Raw genomic sequence first — 18,418 nt, 5'->3', positions numbered from 1 at the left:
AGAATGTCCCCTGGGCCAGATTCATTTCAGAGTAATGACCTGCTTCTCTACATTTCCCCTATTGCTTATTTAAATAAGAGATGCTCCTTTACCTTCTCAGTGAAATGACAGTACAATGTTTAGAAGACCTCTTAAAGCAGCTGCTGCTGCACTCTGCACCAGCAGTGGTATCATTTCATTAGTGGAAAATAAACCCTTGATAAGCAAATGGGTATAAAGTGTTATCTAACAGGAAACATTTAATGAGAAGATACTTAAAGTTCTGTTTATATAGTACACATATGTCCAGTTAAGTTTTTCTCGGCCCCATTGTGCAAAAGAATTTATCTGTCCTAAGTAAGGAGTGAATTTGTTTTTCTAGTATTCTCATCATGCTGGAACTAACATACCTGACGTTGAAAAGCTTTGAGATTCTCCAAGAGAACATTTGTAGAATACTGTAGTGACTTCAGAATACAAAAACAGAAATAAGAATAAGCATATTTAGGTTACAGATTGCTTAGTTATGAATATCAATTATGAATTTTGGTTACTTAAAAACATCTACTGCCAGCACTTCCAATGCCTTCTGACGATGGCTGTGGCTGACCCAGTGTTTTCTCCCTTGCTCTTCAGGCAGGCCACCAAGAGCCAAGAAAGGAGTTTATATGCTCTGTCTAAAGCATAGTTAAGGATCAGCCTCTTTGCCTCCAGATCCATCAGCGAGTGGGTACTTATCTGTGTTTAGATAAGACACTCTAGAAGAAGGAGCCTAACATATGACGCATCAAGATGTCAGCAATAGCAGAGGTCTGGAAGAAATTTCCTAGAAAGGAACATATTGGCCAAAGACACTCAGACAATATGTTGTTTTGATTGATAAGATGCCAAGGGTCAGACCACAAAACTAGGAGAAATGAGATCAGACTGAGATCTTAAGTTATGGCTAAGATCCAACCCTCAAAAGGACAGAATCGGATGAGGGTTGGAAGACGCTGTCTGGGAAAAGAGACATCTCCTCTGCCCTTATTTCTCTGGCTGATGTTATAAAGGAGAAACTTACGCCCTTTCATTAGACGTAGAGTATGCATAGCTTTGTTGCATAATAGCACCCGTATGTGTGTGTATAAAACTAATATATGTTGGAGCTTTTTTGTGGACTCAGGCCAAAGGTTAATCTCATTCAGCCTAGCCGTGAGCAAATCCCCAGTCACTGAGGTGCTGAAGGCAGTGCTGGTCCCACCACACTTTGCTGTGTTCACTGGTTACCTAAAATGTAGTCATCCAGTGGGCCACTCATACACAGAATGGACCTTGACTAAATGTACTCTTCAAGTTCTGTTTGTAATAGTTTCTGAAGGTGAATCTGTTACTGAATAAGATATGCATTTGGTATTCCGTAGGTAGAATAGTGGGTATGTGAATCTTATTAGACATCTTACAGCCCATAAATTTTGAGATATCTGTGGATGACCTTGGTCAGACTTTCAGGGGTATAGGAAAGATTCGGAGGTCAAACTTTTGATGATGTCTAAAAACCTATTTTTAAATTATAAACAGCTGACTTCCCAGCGGTATCTGAAATATTAAAAATGGGTTGGAAATGAGACCCAGTCTCCTAAACGATCTTTAAAAACAGTTGGACAAAACTGTTATAATAATGAGGCATGAATCAAAGGGCTACAAGTCAGCGATTTTTCTCTCTCTTCAGATATCCTGTATGATTGGGATAGATCACGTTCCCAAGGGTCTGAACGTGAAGTGAAGGAGTAGACAGACATTAATTTCTTCCTTTTGCACATTGCAGGATGGATATATGTCACCTCTTATTTATTCCCTGGAGGCCCTTGAAAAGCGTTATGAGAAGCCAGGAAAAATAGATCTTTTTAACCCTTTATCCATCTCAGCTGTTTCTGATGCTCAAGAGATGAACCTCCTAGGCAGGCCTAACCAAACTATTTTTCTTCCTGCATATGACCTATCAAATTGTTACTGTTTCCAGTGCAGCGCTTTCTTTGCCCTCTAATACCAGACACACAGAGCAGTCATAATTTAGTTACCTCCACTTCTTTGATCAAAAAAATAACTGTCTAATCATAGAATGTGCCAAGAGATTTTATACAACGGTTTTTCATACCACCTGTACATTAGTTTCTGTACACATAGAGCTTTCCAGGAAAAAGATTTTCACATTCAGCATCCCAAGACTAATACAAATTGAAACGAATTCTTTGCAGAGTTTTAATTCCAGCTCACTTTTCTTTTCCTCTCTCTGATTTTAGCATCTTTCTTTAAAAGTGTTCTTTTTGCTTTTTCTGCAGACTATATGTGGATGGACCTTTTGGAAGTCCCTTTGAGGAATCCCTGAACTATGAGGTCAGCCTCTGCGTGGCTGGAGGTATTGGAGTTACACCATTTGCATCAGTACTCAACACACTGCTGTAAGTGAGCTTAAACCTTTTAAAGCCATTTCCCCCCAATTTACCATAGTAGTGCATGTCAGAAAGACTTTCAGATGTTTAAAAACTTTCATTAGCATAAGTGAATGATTCCTTGGACTGGGATGTCCCCTGAAGAGCGTACATCATCTCATACAGGCTTTGTAATCCAAAGAGTTGTGGCAGAGTTGTGCCAGCAATGCACCTAACTGGGACAGGCTCACTAGCCTTTATATCCTGCCACCAGCCTAGCGTGTGCTTAATGTAGTCACAGACCTTCAGCTAGCCTTGGTCCCTTAGTCCCAGCTTAGATGAGGCTATGGACTATGATAATGGGTTTTTGAGAACCAGGAAATTGTGACAGTCTTTCTGCTAGAAATGCAGGGCCAGCTTTCCTGGTCTGTTTGACTTCCATAAATATGTAAGCTTAAGGTTTTAAAGGAAAGGGATCAACATGGATTCAGATAGCATTCGGATATTTAACTCCATTTGAAAAGTTTAAATTTTAAGTATGCCTTTTTCTTTTCTTTTTTTTCCTTGTTTCTCTTTTTTAATTTTTTTTTTTTTTTAATTTAAAGTCTTTGATGTTGTATTCAGACCAAACCTTTCACCTCTTGTTTCTTTGTCACATTGGCAACATGGTTCCCACCAAATCTTACACTGTGTAAAATAGGCTTGCTTTTATGATTTTTTTTTTATTACTTTTTTTGCTAGAGTATTGGCTAAGAGCTCCAGCCACAGGTTAAGCACCCTTGTTTCATAGACGCCATATAAACAGCCAACCAAAGCAGCAAACCTTCCCTGAAGTGTTGAAAGGCTAGCTGACTTTGTGACAACTTTGCACAACTGAAGCATTTGTTCTAAAATGAACATGCCAATGGCCAGTTCTAACTCCAAAGTGAAGTTAAAGCCTGGAATTTAGATACTGTGCACATTCTTCTGTCCTTGATCTGGGATGGACCTGACAGTGCTGAGTGCTTCTGAAAATTATCAGCCCCACCTGTCTCATAGTGCTGCAGCCCTCAAAGACCATCTTGAGCTCCCTCATTTTCTTTTCCTGAGAGTGTATTGATCATCCTCTCAAAAAGAAGGTACATTTTTGCTGAAAGCCTGGGGCCCAGGTGGATAAGAAGATTATTTATCTTGTGATGGATTATCCTTGACAGTGTTTAGCAAAAATGTGACAGATCATAATGATGGGCCAGCAGCAGGTAATGAGATGTTTGCCTCTACCGGTGTATTATCAGAGACTGTAGGAACTTGCACAGACGTTGCCATAGAAGGTTGGTGTCCAAAAACTTTTGCAATATCCATTTATCTGGATAAAACCATAAATGGGCTTCCAAGCAGACAATCCCATAACCTGTTTTCATAGCCAATCTTCCTCTTGTGCACTGTACAATGTACAGGGGAATCATTCTGTGATTCTGGGAGAAAGTAACACTCTTAGCCTCCTTCCCTTCTCTATATTTAAACATCAACAAAGCATTGATTTAGTGGATGATCTGCCTGTTGTCTTTGCCCTGGCTTAGAAGCAGAGATTGGCAGGTGTGAACATCCAAACTGCCTTATGATGCCAGTGCTGCAGAGCAGCGGGGCCAGACCAGTTTTGTCAAGGACATGCAAGTCGAGGGGAGATCAGGAGCCTGTCAACGTAGTCATTTGTTTCCTGCTCAGTTGTGTTGCTGTTGTATGTACACATTTTAATTCCTTCTCCTGCTCTTCCCTCCACTTAGCTGTTGAACTCTATACCCTATTTTTTAAAAAATAGAACTTCCATTAAGGAAAGCTAGTGGCTTTCATGAAGAAGAGTCTGCAAATAATGGCTGTTATTATGGGCAGCAGTAACATAGAAACACACAAGAAGTGTTATATACATGAGGATTTGGTTGTAATGGGGGATTGCACCTTTGTTGCGTAATATGTCATGTTGGAGGTAGACCCAAGCATATGTGTCTAAAGTGCTACTTTAACACTATGCTTGACTTGTTTCATGAAGTCTTACAGTCCATCCTCTTTGTCCAACTGCAATGTTTCATCACGGAAAGTGGCATTTTGTTATTGAACTACAGCATTTCAATACAAAATGTCTTGCATTTTTTTCTTCTTTTATCCTTTTTTATGGTGAAAGGCACTTATTTTCCTTTCTACTGCTCATAGTTATCTTGTCACGTCTGACCAGATTGTGACCCTTCCTAAGTGCTTGTCTTAGTATAGACAGTCAGAAGAAGATGGAAGAAATCCTGCTCTGCAGGTCAACAGTTTACAAATAAAAAAGCTGAAATCAGGACTTGAAAGACACTATAGACCCTAGTCTTAAAGCACTTTTTTTCTCTCCGTGGGAAGTTTACATGAAAGGTGAGTTCTCAGCCTCTACATGCTGCTGAGAATGTCTCCATCGTTGCTACTCAGGCGTACAGTGGAGGTTAGGGGTATGGGGAGGTAAGACAGTGGTCAGAGCCATTGCTTATGTGGATCTATTAATACTATATCCTTGATGGATATGTGGAAACACTAGAGTATGAAATAAGGCAGAACAGTATCGTGAGATGTATCCTGAAACTCTTCAACTGGGGTTGGCTTCTGGGACTAGTGTTGGACGTTGACAGGCTATGGCCTTCTCTATCTGAAAATTATTTTAGGAGGAAACAATCTCTGCACTGACCGTTTCAGTGAACAGAACAACAGAAAATGGCATTGGCCAACTAACAAGACACTTCCTGGATATTTGTGCTTTATTTGAACTCATTAATCATCAGGATTTTTTTCACTTCTATTTTCTTTCCCAGTTCATTCCAATCCTTCCTTCGTGCTATATTTGTATTTTATTTGAATTAGAAATCTGTCACAAGAGTCTTGTTTTTCTAAATGCAATGCCAGAATCTGCCCATGACTGCACTTTACCCACCAGCATCTTCTGAGGACTGTAATATATCACACAGTTCTGTAACACAATGGAACTCTGATTTGATTTGGTCTTTGTGATTTCTCTACAATATTAATTATAATCAACCAGAGCCTTTCACATATAAAGGCAGAATTAAGTCCTGACATTATTGCATTTGTCAATATTTTCCTCATGTGGGTCCCTTTATAAACCTAATAAAGAATTGACATAATAAACTTGAACTTAGAATGTCTACTTTGCTTTGAAATAAAAGTTTGATGATGATGCATGAATCCATATTTGCTGCCCAAATCATCTGTATAGCTGACGGCTTCCTAATGCGGAAACAGTATCCGTGAAGGGTGTTAGCTCGGTGCTAGAGATTTAATATTCTCAGGATCGTCCTAATAGGCTGTGTTGGTCATTTCAGTGTCTGATGTATTATAGGATGAAGAACAACTTAGCAGTTAGCTTCTAATGGAAATTCACATTTCTGCTAATGAATATAAAGCATCTTAATTAATGTTTCCTTTTTAAATGGTAATTTTTAATTACGCAAACATTTTGTTTTCAAGTGACGGCTGGAAATGCTACAAGCTCAGAAGACTCTACTTCATTTGGGTGTGCAGGGACATTGAATCTTTCCGCTGGTTTGCAGATCTGCTCTGTATGTTGCATAACAAGGTAATGGGTGTTGCTTGGAGGCATACTGACAACTTAATAAATGCAAGGTATGAACACACCACGCAACTGGCACGCTATAGAGAAAGGCAGCCTTGCTCAAAACAAGCGAGCTCCAGCAGTACTTCTGCATGGGCTACCTGACCCAGACTCCATTTATTCTTGGAGCTGCACAAAACAGTTTGAGTATCTGTCACCAGTATTTCATTGCATGCTGTTGCCATGTACCACTAGTCTGGACACTTATCTGTGAAATTTGTAAAGTGGAAGAAGAATATGCAGGTTGGGGACTCTGAGTGGCCTTTAGCCATTTGGCTAGTAGACAGGTTGAGAAGGGAGGGGCATTTACAATTTTAGATGGGTTTTAAGAGCAGTGTAGCTTCCTAAAATAATATTTGGTACACAGCATGACGTGCAACATTCTGGAGTTCACAAAGGGGTGCTATGTGAGCATATCTTCTTCATTAAAAACCTTATTTCACTGATGCCGAAACCCACGTCCTTCAGCATAGTAGGCACGAGTAACTTTACACTTACATTAAGAGAAGGGATATTATTTCACTAGCTGTTTTTATCATCCTCCCAGCTTTGGCAGGAGAATCGACCAGACTATATAAATATCCAGCTGTACCTCAGTCAAACAGATGGAATACAGGTATGTGGCTAAATGCTGTTTGTAAACCGAACTAGACCTTGGGGTAGTAGACAATGCAAACTGTCAGTCAAAGGCAAAAGGGAATTAACTGCAGATGGTAAAAGCAGGAAATGAGGCCATGAACTCAAGTGACTGATTCATTACTAGGGCAAGAGAGCAAGTCCGTCCCCACAGCATTAAACGACTCTAGTCTAGTAGCCTTAACTTGGTCAGATGTGGGCAGAAATCCATATCTTCCTTTTCTAGGAAAGAGATCCTTCCAGGCCAGACCACGGACCAGACAGTTGGCCGTGTTTGATGGGAAATCTGCATAATTTCTGGGCTAAGAATCAAAACAGAATAGTTCTAGGAGCTTGCAAGCTCAAATCTTCTTTTCAAATGAGTATTTTGAGAGAAACTAGCTCTTTTTAAAAGCTTTGGATTTCTTTGCCTCAAATATAGACAAAAGTTGCAAGTTGCTTGGTGCTGTGAAACTGGAAATTATACTGAACTGTCAGTTGTCATGTATTGCCAACCCCAAAGCTGGGCTAATTCCCCAACTCTTGGCATCTCCTATAGCTATTTACGCTTATGATCTTCATTTTACATTATTTAGCACATCAGCCTAGGCCTGATTCTTTACCCTGCTGTGTCTGGAAGCTTTCCATTGACTGCAGCAGGCCCAGAACCAAACCTAACAATTACTACAAAACATGAAATGCAGTGAGAAACCATGCCCAGAAGATTTTGATCTGCCTGGTGTCAGGTGGAGAAAGCATAACATTCACAGCTCTGGTAGGAACACTATCCAATAGTCTAAATGATGTGATAGCTACAGTAGTTATGAACAGTGCTCCACAAATTTGATGCTTGGAAGACATACATTGATTGAAATGGAGTGCTTGAAAATACCTAAATGGTGAACCTGGTATGTAATTGTTAGGTTAAAATTAACACCGGAAGCAGGACAGCATTGCAAGTCCTGGAGATGGAGACAGCAAGATTGTAATAATTCAAAGCAAGTTTTCTAGTATTGTGCATCAATCAGCTGCTGAATTTATTTAAGTCAACTTTAAGACTTTCCTTAAAGTCACTTTTCTTTTGTGGCTATTGAAGAAAACTGGCATGAACTGTAATGCTGCTCATGATTTCTCAAGGGGGAGTTAAACTCAACTCCCCATTGCCATACAACTTATGTGTTCACTGATGTTAGTCCATAGTGCTAACTGCTACCAAAATTCGGGCAGTTTTGCTTCGTGCTCCATTTGCTCAGAAGTAGCATGCCTGTGTGACAACAAGGACCCAAGCCCATCCTTCAGCAAATGCCTCTGGAATATAAAAGGCCAACAGAGGATGAGTTAGCCAAGACTCCATGTTTGCATTAATATGAGCAATGTTTCAGGTTGTTCAGCAGTGGAGTCAACGGGGGAGCCTAGATAAGATGTAACTTCTCTCTGCCTTTCTATCGCATTAGGACAGAAAACCAAGGAAGGGTAATGCCCTGCAATGGAAGGGCATTTGACCTAATCAAAATGCTGGTGAGTTAGCATTGCTGGAATGGGTCGGGTTCCATCCGGGGAGCAGTTTTGGCTGCTTTCTGCTGTTACGGTGCTCAAAACAGCTGGCAAACTACTCTCAGGGAGAAATGTAAGATTTCCCTTGTTACTTTTTCAAACCTAGTTTTCTTAATAGTTACTTGTACAAAGTTAAAAAAAAGACTTCAGACAGAAATATGATTTTTGCATCAGCAGTGTTTCTTCCAGCTTAGCATTAAAAGCCAATGAGGGAATGAATAATAGGAGCGTGGTTATTGTTTTATGTCTTAAATAAATTGGTTTAAAAGTAATGGGGAGATTAATGAGCAGCTGCGTGAGGAACAATGTATAATGAACACCAAGGAGAGCCATTGAAAAGGCAGTGAGCAGAGGTATTGGTGCATGAAATAGCTGCAGTTTTAATCACAACCGTCTGATACTTATGCTCAGGTTTTCCACCTCAGCGATATGGAAGTCAGCCAATGTCAGAAATGGGAGTCCTGGGTGATATGAGGAAATTTGCAAATCAGGAAGAATGGAATTTTTTGTTTCTTGCAGAAAATAATTGGTGAAAAGTATCAAGCTTTAAACTCAAGGCTTTTGATTGGACGACCCCGGTGGAAACTCCTTTTTGCTGAAATAGCAAAGTGTAACAGGCGGTGAGTACCAACCCGCTTGAAGGATGCCACAGTTTGAAGGCTGGGGATATTATCTGTTTCTACCTATGTTTGTATGAAAATATTTTGGGATTTTATCCTACAGTGTAACATTTAAGCTACTGATGTTGAAATTAGCTAGTATTTGAGAGATAGCGTGTACAAACTGAAACTTCTTTTTTTACACTCGGAACAGTTCATCTTTTCATGCAGCTGGGGTGTTCAGTGGCCCAGAAAATAAAAGTAATAGATTTCCATCTCACTGCACAGAGATTGCATATGTTTTTGTCAGTGGCAATATCTTGGTTTTATATATATACTGGTTTTATATATGCTGGTTTTATATATAAAGTTGCATTTTTTAAAATTGTTTACTTCTCCTGTAACTTTCATACTTTATAGTGCTGGTTTACAAACAAAATGTACAAGGAAGAATCTGACTGTCCTGTGTTGGTTTTATTCAAGGGCTGTATTGTCTTTGGAGATTCCTGGCACTTTTTTATTCTTTGTTAAGACCTGGCAATGCCTTTTTACTGTGCTAAGTAAACATATTATGATCTGAAACAAGACAGTTGTAAACCAGAGAAGACATGCAGTTAGACTATAGAATGTCTTTGTCCATATCCAGCTTTGTTGGTTGAGTATTTTACCCACCACTGGCAGTTTTCTGCCTCAAAAGCAGATCTGGTGGAAGGGGTTGTGTGAATCTTCCCTAATCCACTTCTGGCAAAGTCAGTGGGGTGGGAGCAAACCACCCTCCGTAGCTGTTGATAGTAATCTGGGTGTACCAGGTTGAGAGGTGCTCTCATGTTCACCTGCAGAAGTTTCCCTCAAGAACTTTTTGTCCTCTCTTGCACTTGCCAAATGAACATCTACCCATGGCTTATTGACTCTTCTCTTCTCAGGCTGGATATGACATGAGGACACTGAACCCTGGCTCTTGAGAAATACTGGGTGCTAGTCTGTATCACTGTTGGCAGTGTAAGCTGCTGACGATAAGTATCTTGGAATCTGGTCATAGGGGATTTTGTGGACAGGGTCCCTTGCCAGGATACCCCAAAGGCTGCTACAGAGGGACGTCCCTAGTAGGATTCTCACACTGTGGAAATGAATATCACTTAGAGAAGGGTTTTGTAGTAAAGACCCATGGGAAAGAAAGGGAAATAGAGAGGTCAGAGAAGCAAGTTGACTTGCTGGCTCAGAGTCCTCTGCATAGAGGACTGTTGACCTTTTATGCTCCATTCTAATGTCTTTTTTGTTTCAGCTGTGTGTTAAAAGATGAAAATGATGAGGTTTCTACCACTTCCTTGCAAGGCTGTAAGCGCACATAATATAGATGAAGCTATTAGTGGCAGTCATACTTGCTTTTTGTTTTACACTTCCCATCTCACTACTCTAATTAGACTTCAAGTACCATTTTGTCTGCATTTTCACATCAGGTCTTTAAATTGTGCCACCACTTCCAAGCAAGGTGTCTTTTAGTACCTAAATAATGTTTTGATTATCCTGCATGTTGCTAAAATGTAGGCTTCCTCACCCTTTGTCACCCCCTTATCAAGGTTTATAGATACAGGTCTTTATCTATAGACATAGTTACATTTTACATGATAGACAGTAGTGCAACCTGTAACTCAGTTATCCCACAGAAACTTACCTGTGTAGGTAAATATTCTCCCTATTTCCCTGGATGAGATGGGAACTTCAGTTTTTCTCTGTAGTCCAATTTCCTGATATCCTACTAACTTTATTTCAGTTCTTATTTTGCCATAAGTTTCCACCTAAATGACCCTACTGCAATACAGAGACCAAAAAAAAAACCACCCCAAAACCCCCGAAAACAAGGCAAACAGGTTTTTTCCAACATCTGGTGCCAGTGTTCAGGCTTTCATATGTATTTGCAATCATCCCCTTGAGCTTGTTTATGGGCAGCGAAGATATTTTCCACTTTTTATCTTGTGATTTCAGTAAAAGCCGTGCATAAACAAACACGCAGCTGGCAAGCCTCTCATCGGTTTAGCCATCAGATTGGTTTGTGGTTTGTGAATTGTTGCTGTTGTTGCTGTTTGGGTCCCAAATAAGCAAAGTGCATTTGTAAATGTCTTGAGCTTTGCCAGACCTTCAGAGCGTGACATGGGGACGACCCAGCATCAGGTTCTCGATTCTTTCTTCTGGACTAAGAGGAGCAGGCGTGTGCCATCTGCTGTTGCTGGTTTATATGACAACCACAGTCCCAACGATGTGCACCAGGACAGTTTATATAATGAATTACTGGTCTTGTTTTTCATGCTCTCTCTTTTTGGGGATGGAGCAGCAGCCTTGTTCCTGTCCAGTTGTGTCCTGGATGTAAAGCTTACACCACGCCTTGGCTGCCACACTTTCTCAATTTTGCTTAGATCAAATGGATGTGTGCTTTTTTCCACATGGAGACAGACCTAGAAAAAGACACTGATATCTGTAGGAGAGAAAGGCATGGAGCACCACGATACATTTCTCATGCACTGTAAAGGACAAACCTCTCTCTAGGAATGAATGTGGAATTTAAAACTGAAACATTTCAAGTCCTGACTCTGTCCTCTCTAGGTAACAAGGTATTTCATCTCTCCCACGCCTCCCGCTGTTCAGAAAATGGATATAAGAATATGTGCTAACCTACTCATCCCACATGAACACTGAGGCGTTATTTGCTTAGTGCTCTGAATGAGCAAAATCCTATATTAATGTTTATAATTATTACAAAGAATGGCCTATAACATAGTTTCCCTAATTGTAAACATGTTAATGGTATTTATAAAGATTTTCAGACATAGCACTACCTAGCTGCCTGTTTCCATCTAAGCAACAAAGTAAGCTATTGACCCAAAGAAGTGATACACAGTTAAAGCCCATCAACTCAGGGTAGTAGTGTGCTGCTCCATGTAGTAGCTGCTTTCAACTGCCTGCCTGCTTGTGTTACAGCAACCAGGCAGGAGCCAAGTGAGGCAGGGAGGAAGGGATCTGCAAGCAGGCAAGTGGGGGGCATAGATGGGGGTGGACGTAGGGCATGAAGTGTGGGAGGTAAGTGGCACGTGGAGGGATGTCCGGAATAGATGCTGATGGTGGATATCCTGGGAAGGAGGTTTGAGAGCCCCTGGCTCACCACACGGGGCAGTGGCTCAGCTGGGTTTCAGGAGACCTCCTTAGCCACAGGTCTGTTGTGTGACCTTAGACAAATCATTTAACCTTTCTGTGACTCTGTTTACTAGCCAAAAATTCTGTGTACCTTGGAAGGATGTTGCTGGGTTGGGAATACATTAGCAGTATGTGCTGCTTAAACTATGCCTGTACTTTAGGGGCTATATATATGTAATGAAAGGGAGAGAGGCAGATGAACTCTTTGGGTTTTATTTATCAATTGTCTGTACTAATTACATTAATGAAAAAAACCAACAGCATTAATTCTGTCAATTAAATACAGAGTAGAAGACAGATTCTTGCTGGCAGATCATGCACCCTTTTTCTCCACTGTGTGCAGATTAGAGGGTGTTCAGAGGCTGCAAGTGCTGAGGAATCTTATTTGAGAGGAACGAGCAATAGCACTCATTATTTCTGCAAATTCAACCACCAACACAACACCCCTTGCCATTGAAAGGAGTACTGCCAGGACAGGAAATTTTAGTAGGTATACATAAGGGTGAGAAAAGTACAAGTTATGAATATTTGCCATGGATTAATATGAGAGATGATGTAATTGAAGGCAATTAAAGTCAGCGTTGTAAGGTGCCTGCACAAGGACACCGTTGCAGTCACCTGCGTAACTTTGTGATGCTTTTTGAGTTTGAGTCCTCAGTTGTACCATGCCTGCATTGCTGTGCGCTGGAACAGCATGGACTGCCGTGCTATTCGAGCTGCTGCCTAACATCAGGCACATACACTTGACAGTGTGCATCAACAATTTCTTCTTACATGTGTTAGTTCCCTTTACTCACCAAACACATACACAGGCAGCTTTAAACTGTGCGTTTGATTATCCTACATGTGCTGAAATATTTTAGATTAAATAAGTTACTGGACAAAATACTGGAACAAACCTGGAGGCAGGGACCAGAACTCAAGTGTCTAGCCTCTTGGTGAGTGCTATAGATCACCATAGTTAGAGCCATGTTCTCTCTTGCATGCTCACTCTGCATCCCAGAAAATCTTTTAAGATCTTTCTCTGTAGTGGCATATGAAGAAATTTTTTTTTCGGGATACAGAAGAGACAGCACTGCATCCTTTTCCCTGCTCCTTTCTTTCCCTTCTCCTCATCTTTCAAAAAAAGGGAGGTGATGAATATTGTGAATGGCTCAGTCCTGCTGTTGTGGATGTGTCCTGTTCTGATGCTACTGCTCTGAGCCCTTAGATGCTGTATGACTGTGAGTCTGACTTACAGCCTGTGTTTAAGGCCACCAGAGAGCAAAGAGCTGTTGTGGGTGGAGTGGTGTGAAAGAGTCAAGTTAACTAATGAACAAGGATCATGTTCTGTGTTTGGCTTTTTGTAAGACTTTCCAATACAGCTGTTGAAGGAAAGGTTGCATGCTAATGTGAAACTAAAGCAATAAAATTATTCTGCTACTGCCAGAAATAATCATGAGTTAATAGTGCTCTGTTTTCATTAGTGTAATGAATCACTGTTAGTGACTAGATTTTCTGCTGGTGTAAATCACAAGTTACACTAATGAAGTCATTAGAGTGAGACACATTTTTAACAAAAAAAGTGATTAATCATGCAAAAAATTATAGTATGAAGTAGTAATTTTTCATCACTTGGTTTCTTGAGACTAAGATGAGGCACTTTTTTCTGAGAGTTGTCTTAGTTGAATAAGTAATAGAGCTTGTTGTGGGGATACTTGGGAAAGATCTGGTGGCTTCAGTAATACTACGTGATTTAGTGAGCTATTCCCACCTTAAAGTCTGCATAATTGGCTGAAGTATGATACAGTAAGGCCAGAATCCAATTCTCTCTATTGTTAGAAGTTACTGTTTATTTGCAATGTCATAACTTTTTTTCTTTTTTATTTAACAGGAAGACCATTGGAGTTTTCTGTTGTGGACCAAACAAAATCTCTAAGATACTTCATAAACTGAGCAACAGCAGCAACTCTTATGGGACAAGGTTTGAGTATAATAAAGAATCCTTCAGCTGAAAGTCTGTTGAACTAGCAAGACTCTCTTGAAGATAAAAGTGCAATTTTTCGTTTGTACAACTTAAAAGTTCAGCTGTGGTTTAAACAGACAGAAATACACCAAAGAATAGTACAGATTTTCTTATTTATGATTATTTAAGACTTTGGAAAATGACGGATGCAGCAGTATACCAACAAATAATAAGTGCTTATGCTCAAACCCAAATGCGCTTGCACAGTATTTGTGGCAGCGGTGATTCTTTGTGGAGTTGTTTCTGTTAATTAAAAAGTACAGAGTCTCGGGAGAGATATAATTTCTTTAAAAGCTGATGGAAGAAGAATCTGTGGAACATTTGAACTTCTTCCACTTCAGTTCTCTGAATCTGGATCAGTAAACACTACCCCAGGTTAACTCAAATGACAGAACATAGTGTATTACAAAGACTATTGCTTTTGTTGGTATACAATCTCATGGCTTTAGGGTGGAAACACTCCATATTAAAGATTTTATACATTGCAGAATTGGGATTCTGTATTTGAAATATATTAAAAATATAGAAAGTTACTCTTACTAGTCTACTTCTGTAATGGATGTGAATGTTCCCAGTCTGAATGGGAGAGGGTGGAATATGGGGAAAGATGTAAGTTAACCTATGGAAAAGTGAGCACAACTGTCTAGCACCTGTGTGCAGACTCCACCGTGATGTAAATCACAACCTTTTGGCAAGCAAACAGCTGTATGTGGAGAACTCTCTATCCTGCATCGATTCAGCATTCAGTGAGTTTGCAAAATAAGTGTGATTTATGCAGCCAGAAAGCTGGAACTAGAAAAACGATTAACGGGAGCAGACAGGATATGATGTTTTATTATACCACGTGCTCAACGTGAAAGTTGCACTCACTCTGCGCTCACATGCCCTGAATGTCAAATACTTCAAGCATTCAGATGCTTTTACTGATTATTTTACAATGCAGCAGGTTGAAATCCAATTTTAGAGATCCCAGAGTGTGTTTGGTTGACTGTGATCCTTTTGAGTACCTTCCCTGGAGTTACGCTTGTTTGCACTGGTGTCACTGAAAGCAGGATCAGGCCGGATCTACAGCAGAGTGAGAACAAAGCCTTCATTACTGTAGCTCTTTGCATCATGTGTGCAGGTAGAAACCTTGCAGGAGCTGCAGTATGGTTTCAGTGTGTTTCAAAGGGGAGGAGCTGAAACATCGGAATTTAAGCTCTCCTTCCCTTCTCCTCCCCACAGCTGTTTTCCACCTTGCTCATAGTTACCATGGAAGGGCTAGAGGTTATAACTTTTTGGTTCTGAGGAGCAACTTTTTTTCCTCCATCCAGTAGCCTATCCAACTTCCTTCATTTCTTCTTTATCCCCTTTTCTTTATTTTTCTGAGAAGAGGGCATTTAAGCTGAAGACAGACATTTAACTGACGTAAATAGACATCATCCTAGTGCATCTTAATAGAGCAGCATCACTTTACACATGCTGAAAACCTGCCCCTTCATCTCCAGCAGAAGCTTGGGAGCCATACCCTGTAGTGTTTGCAGTACACACAGCCATAAGATGGATCAGCATCTCTCATGTCTGTGGTTCATCTGTATTTAGCACAGTGCATTTGATGAGGTTTACATCTTTCCAATGAAAACCTTTTTTATTTTCACAGGAAAGACACTAGTTTTCGGCTCCCAACACAAACTCTGTACAGGGGTCTACAAGTATCAGTATCAGTGTTCCGAGGGAAGCATTTTTCTAGTAGGTGCTGTATAGACACGTTGTATGTGTAAGTAGTGAAAATGAGTTTGGTCTTTGCCTTGGCAGCTTCTGCTCAGAAGTTGCCCTCAGTTGGAGCAGCAAGGTGGAGGTGCAGCAGCACATGGGGATGTGTTCCTCGTTGCCTGGACTTTGCACTGAAATTTTCACCTCTGGCTCTGCCCAATTTGAAATTCGAGAGGGAAGGAAAGAGCCAGAGATGGACGTATTCCTACTGATGAGAATTCTCAAAGTAGCCTAGAGGAGAGAAGCCAAAATAGAAATGCAGTGCGAGATGGGAGTCTACATCGCAGCTACTGATTTTAATTACTTTTTGAGACTGGAAGAATCATTATTTTCCCACTGGATCTCATTCATCCATCACTGTAATACTGCAGGTATGCAGCAAAGGATTAGATCCTTTTTAATCATTAAGATTTATTTCTAATACTGCCTGCATGAGTTTCATAAAAAACATAACACTGATGACAAAATGCATAGGTATTGGATATTGCTGATACTGCAGGCTTTTTTGTTTGCTGGCAGTGAACTTAAAGCATGATTGAAATCATGAGTGCATCTATTAACCACAATCAGACAGTGATCGTTTTCCTCTTGTTTTAGGATCTAGTATCTAATGGGTTTTAAATACAGTTTAGAATCATCTAATCAGGATGTTGTTTGTGGCTTCACATCTCCTCTCTGATAGATATCGGTTCCATTACCATATAATGAGCAGCTAGTTTTGTAGTTAGCTCTGTACTAAAACAGATTATATTTTCTGGCTCAACTCCTATATAAGTAGCACTTTATAATTAAAATAGTAATACTGGTACTGTGCTTTTGTTCTGCATTGTAGCAGGAGCTGACGCTGCGTGTAGGCATGTTAAATGCCTGTTGTTACATTAGGCAGTGCTGTCAGAGCAAGATACAGAACCAGGGTCTCCTCTTTCTTCCTTTGTCCTGTACCAGCCTCAGCTGACCCACTTGTAAAACAGGCTTGGGACTGTCTACCTTTCTAGAGTGTTGTGAGGCTTAATTAATGTTTGGGGATCACTTCAGTGCACCTGCAGTGAAAAGATCTGTCTAATTGCTGTGCAACTGTATTTGTGCTATATTTTGTGTAAACCTTTCTATTGCTGATATGAATAATTGCTAGACCAGGTGAGGGTGAATTTGGGGAAAAGCTGAAAGCCTCAGTTGCTTTTTTCCTTTTCCTTGAGTGATGCTTTTTAGAGGAGCAAAAAGTTTAAGGCTTAGTGACTGTGACTTGGCTTCAGGAGTGGCAGATATTATGATAAACAAGGTCTTTCTACAGGCTGCATTATCCTTGCTGCTTCTGAACCTGTCTCCAGCTTGCAAAACTGAGCCAAGCCCTCTTTTAAACTCCGTTGCTTTTTTATCTGTAAGCCAAGCGTACGTGAAAATATAACTCAGTGCCAGACAAGTAAGTGAAGGCTGACAGCACTTAATTCCACATTTACAGATCAACTAGATTTACGTAATTGAACATCTCTTTATGCTTTAAACTGAGTCCTGTAAGTGAGTCTGTCATAAGTGTCCTACTGGCAGGGGAAGGATCCCACCACATATTCTGCCACTTCTCACTCAGTCTGTCACAAAACTGCAGACCTCTCGATGTTTGCTCAATAGGAGCTTTGTGTTTTATTCATCGTAAATGTTTCAGAACTTTTCTTTGAACTGGGAATGTTTTCATGCCATGATGGAGACCAAGCCCTTTCCCTGCAATGGGAAACCAGTCCTTGTACAGCAGTGTGAGACTTGGGGCTTTACACAGCTAACAGCTGAATTAATCCGATTTACCTGAGAAATCTTGTTCCCATAGAACTGAGATTACTTCTGTGAGTAAACCTTCACTGCCATAGCAAAGGATTGCAGAGATGAGCCCTGATGGAGCGTGGGAAGGCCTGATGAGGAGCAACCTTCACCTCTGAAGTCTACAGGGCAGCCCATTCCTCCATGATAATTATTCCAGCCCTGATATTGGAGCAACACTTCCCTATTTCAGCATACGGTACTAATAACACGTGAGTTCTTCCTTGGTTTTTATTGCTCTTCTAGGAGACAGGACTGAAAGGAGTATGAGACATCACAACTTACAACCTTGAACCTGGGCTGGAGAGAAGACACCAGTGCGTACCACAGACGCTTAACTGATGACTGCACTGCTTAGGGTAGAAAGTTTAGTCCAAATCCATTTTTTCTGCAAAATGCTGATTGTGTTGCCACAACAGACTAGAGAACAGTTGCTGTAAAGGGAGAAGAGATAAACCCTCTCTCTGTTTAAAGACTCCTACCCACACAAGCCTGATGTGAAGATATGTATGAAAGCACTGCGCACATTCAGCTTCCACTGCATCCCAATCGCAGGCCTGCTCCCTCAGCAGTGGATCTCCATCGTTTTCTTCTGTTGCAGATCTTCACCTATCTTGTTAGCAGTTGTGCCTTGCAGGTGAGAGAGGGACTACGTATGCTTGTATCCATGCACAGTCTGATATAAGCATGGAGCAACCTGTGAGCATGCTTTGCAGCCAGTGCAAGGAGGTGCAGAGTTGTCCTCTTGCTTCTAATGCTTCTCGCAGACAGGTGAGAAAGCAATTTGGAGCTGGTTGAGAAGGGGAGAATAATAGGGGTGGCAGGCGAACCGCATTGGGAACAGTAATTCAGCTATAACAGCCTAACAGAGCAG

At 40.7% G+C, this 18,418-nt stretch overlaps 1 protein-coding gene across 1 annotated transcript; it reads left to right on the top strand.

Annotated features, from left to right (window-relative positions):
• Positions 1-2,300: 2,300 nt before the first annotated feature.
• Positions 2,301-14,444, top strand: LOC104166002 (NADPH oxidase 4-like; the record flags this gene model as incomplete). Its single annotated transcript, XM_009705792.1, has 5 exons — positions 2,301-2,420; positions 5,880-5,988; positions 6,572-6,640; positions 8,713-8,813; positions 13,852-14,444. Coding segments are annotated over 5 exons (520 nt in total), but the record flags the coding sequence as incomplete, so codon positions are not given.
• Positions 14,445-18,418: the final 3,974 nt, after the last annotated feature.

This window comes from Cariama cristata, unplaced genomic scaffold (genome assembly GCF_000690535.1).
Source record: "Cariama cristata isolate BGI_N322 unplaced genomic scaffold, ASM69053v1 scaffold10060, whole genome shotgun sequence".
NCBI lineage: Eukaryota > Metazoa > Chordata > Aves > Cariamiformes > Cariamidae > Cariama > Cariama cristata.
This window is presented reverse-complemented; position numbering and strand designations above follow the sequence as displayed.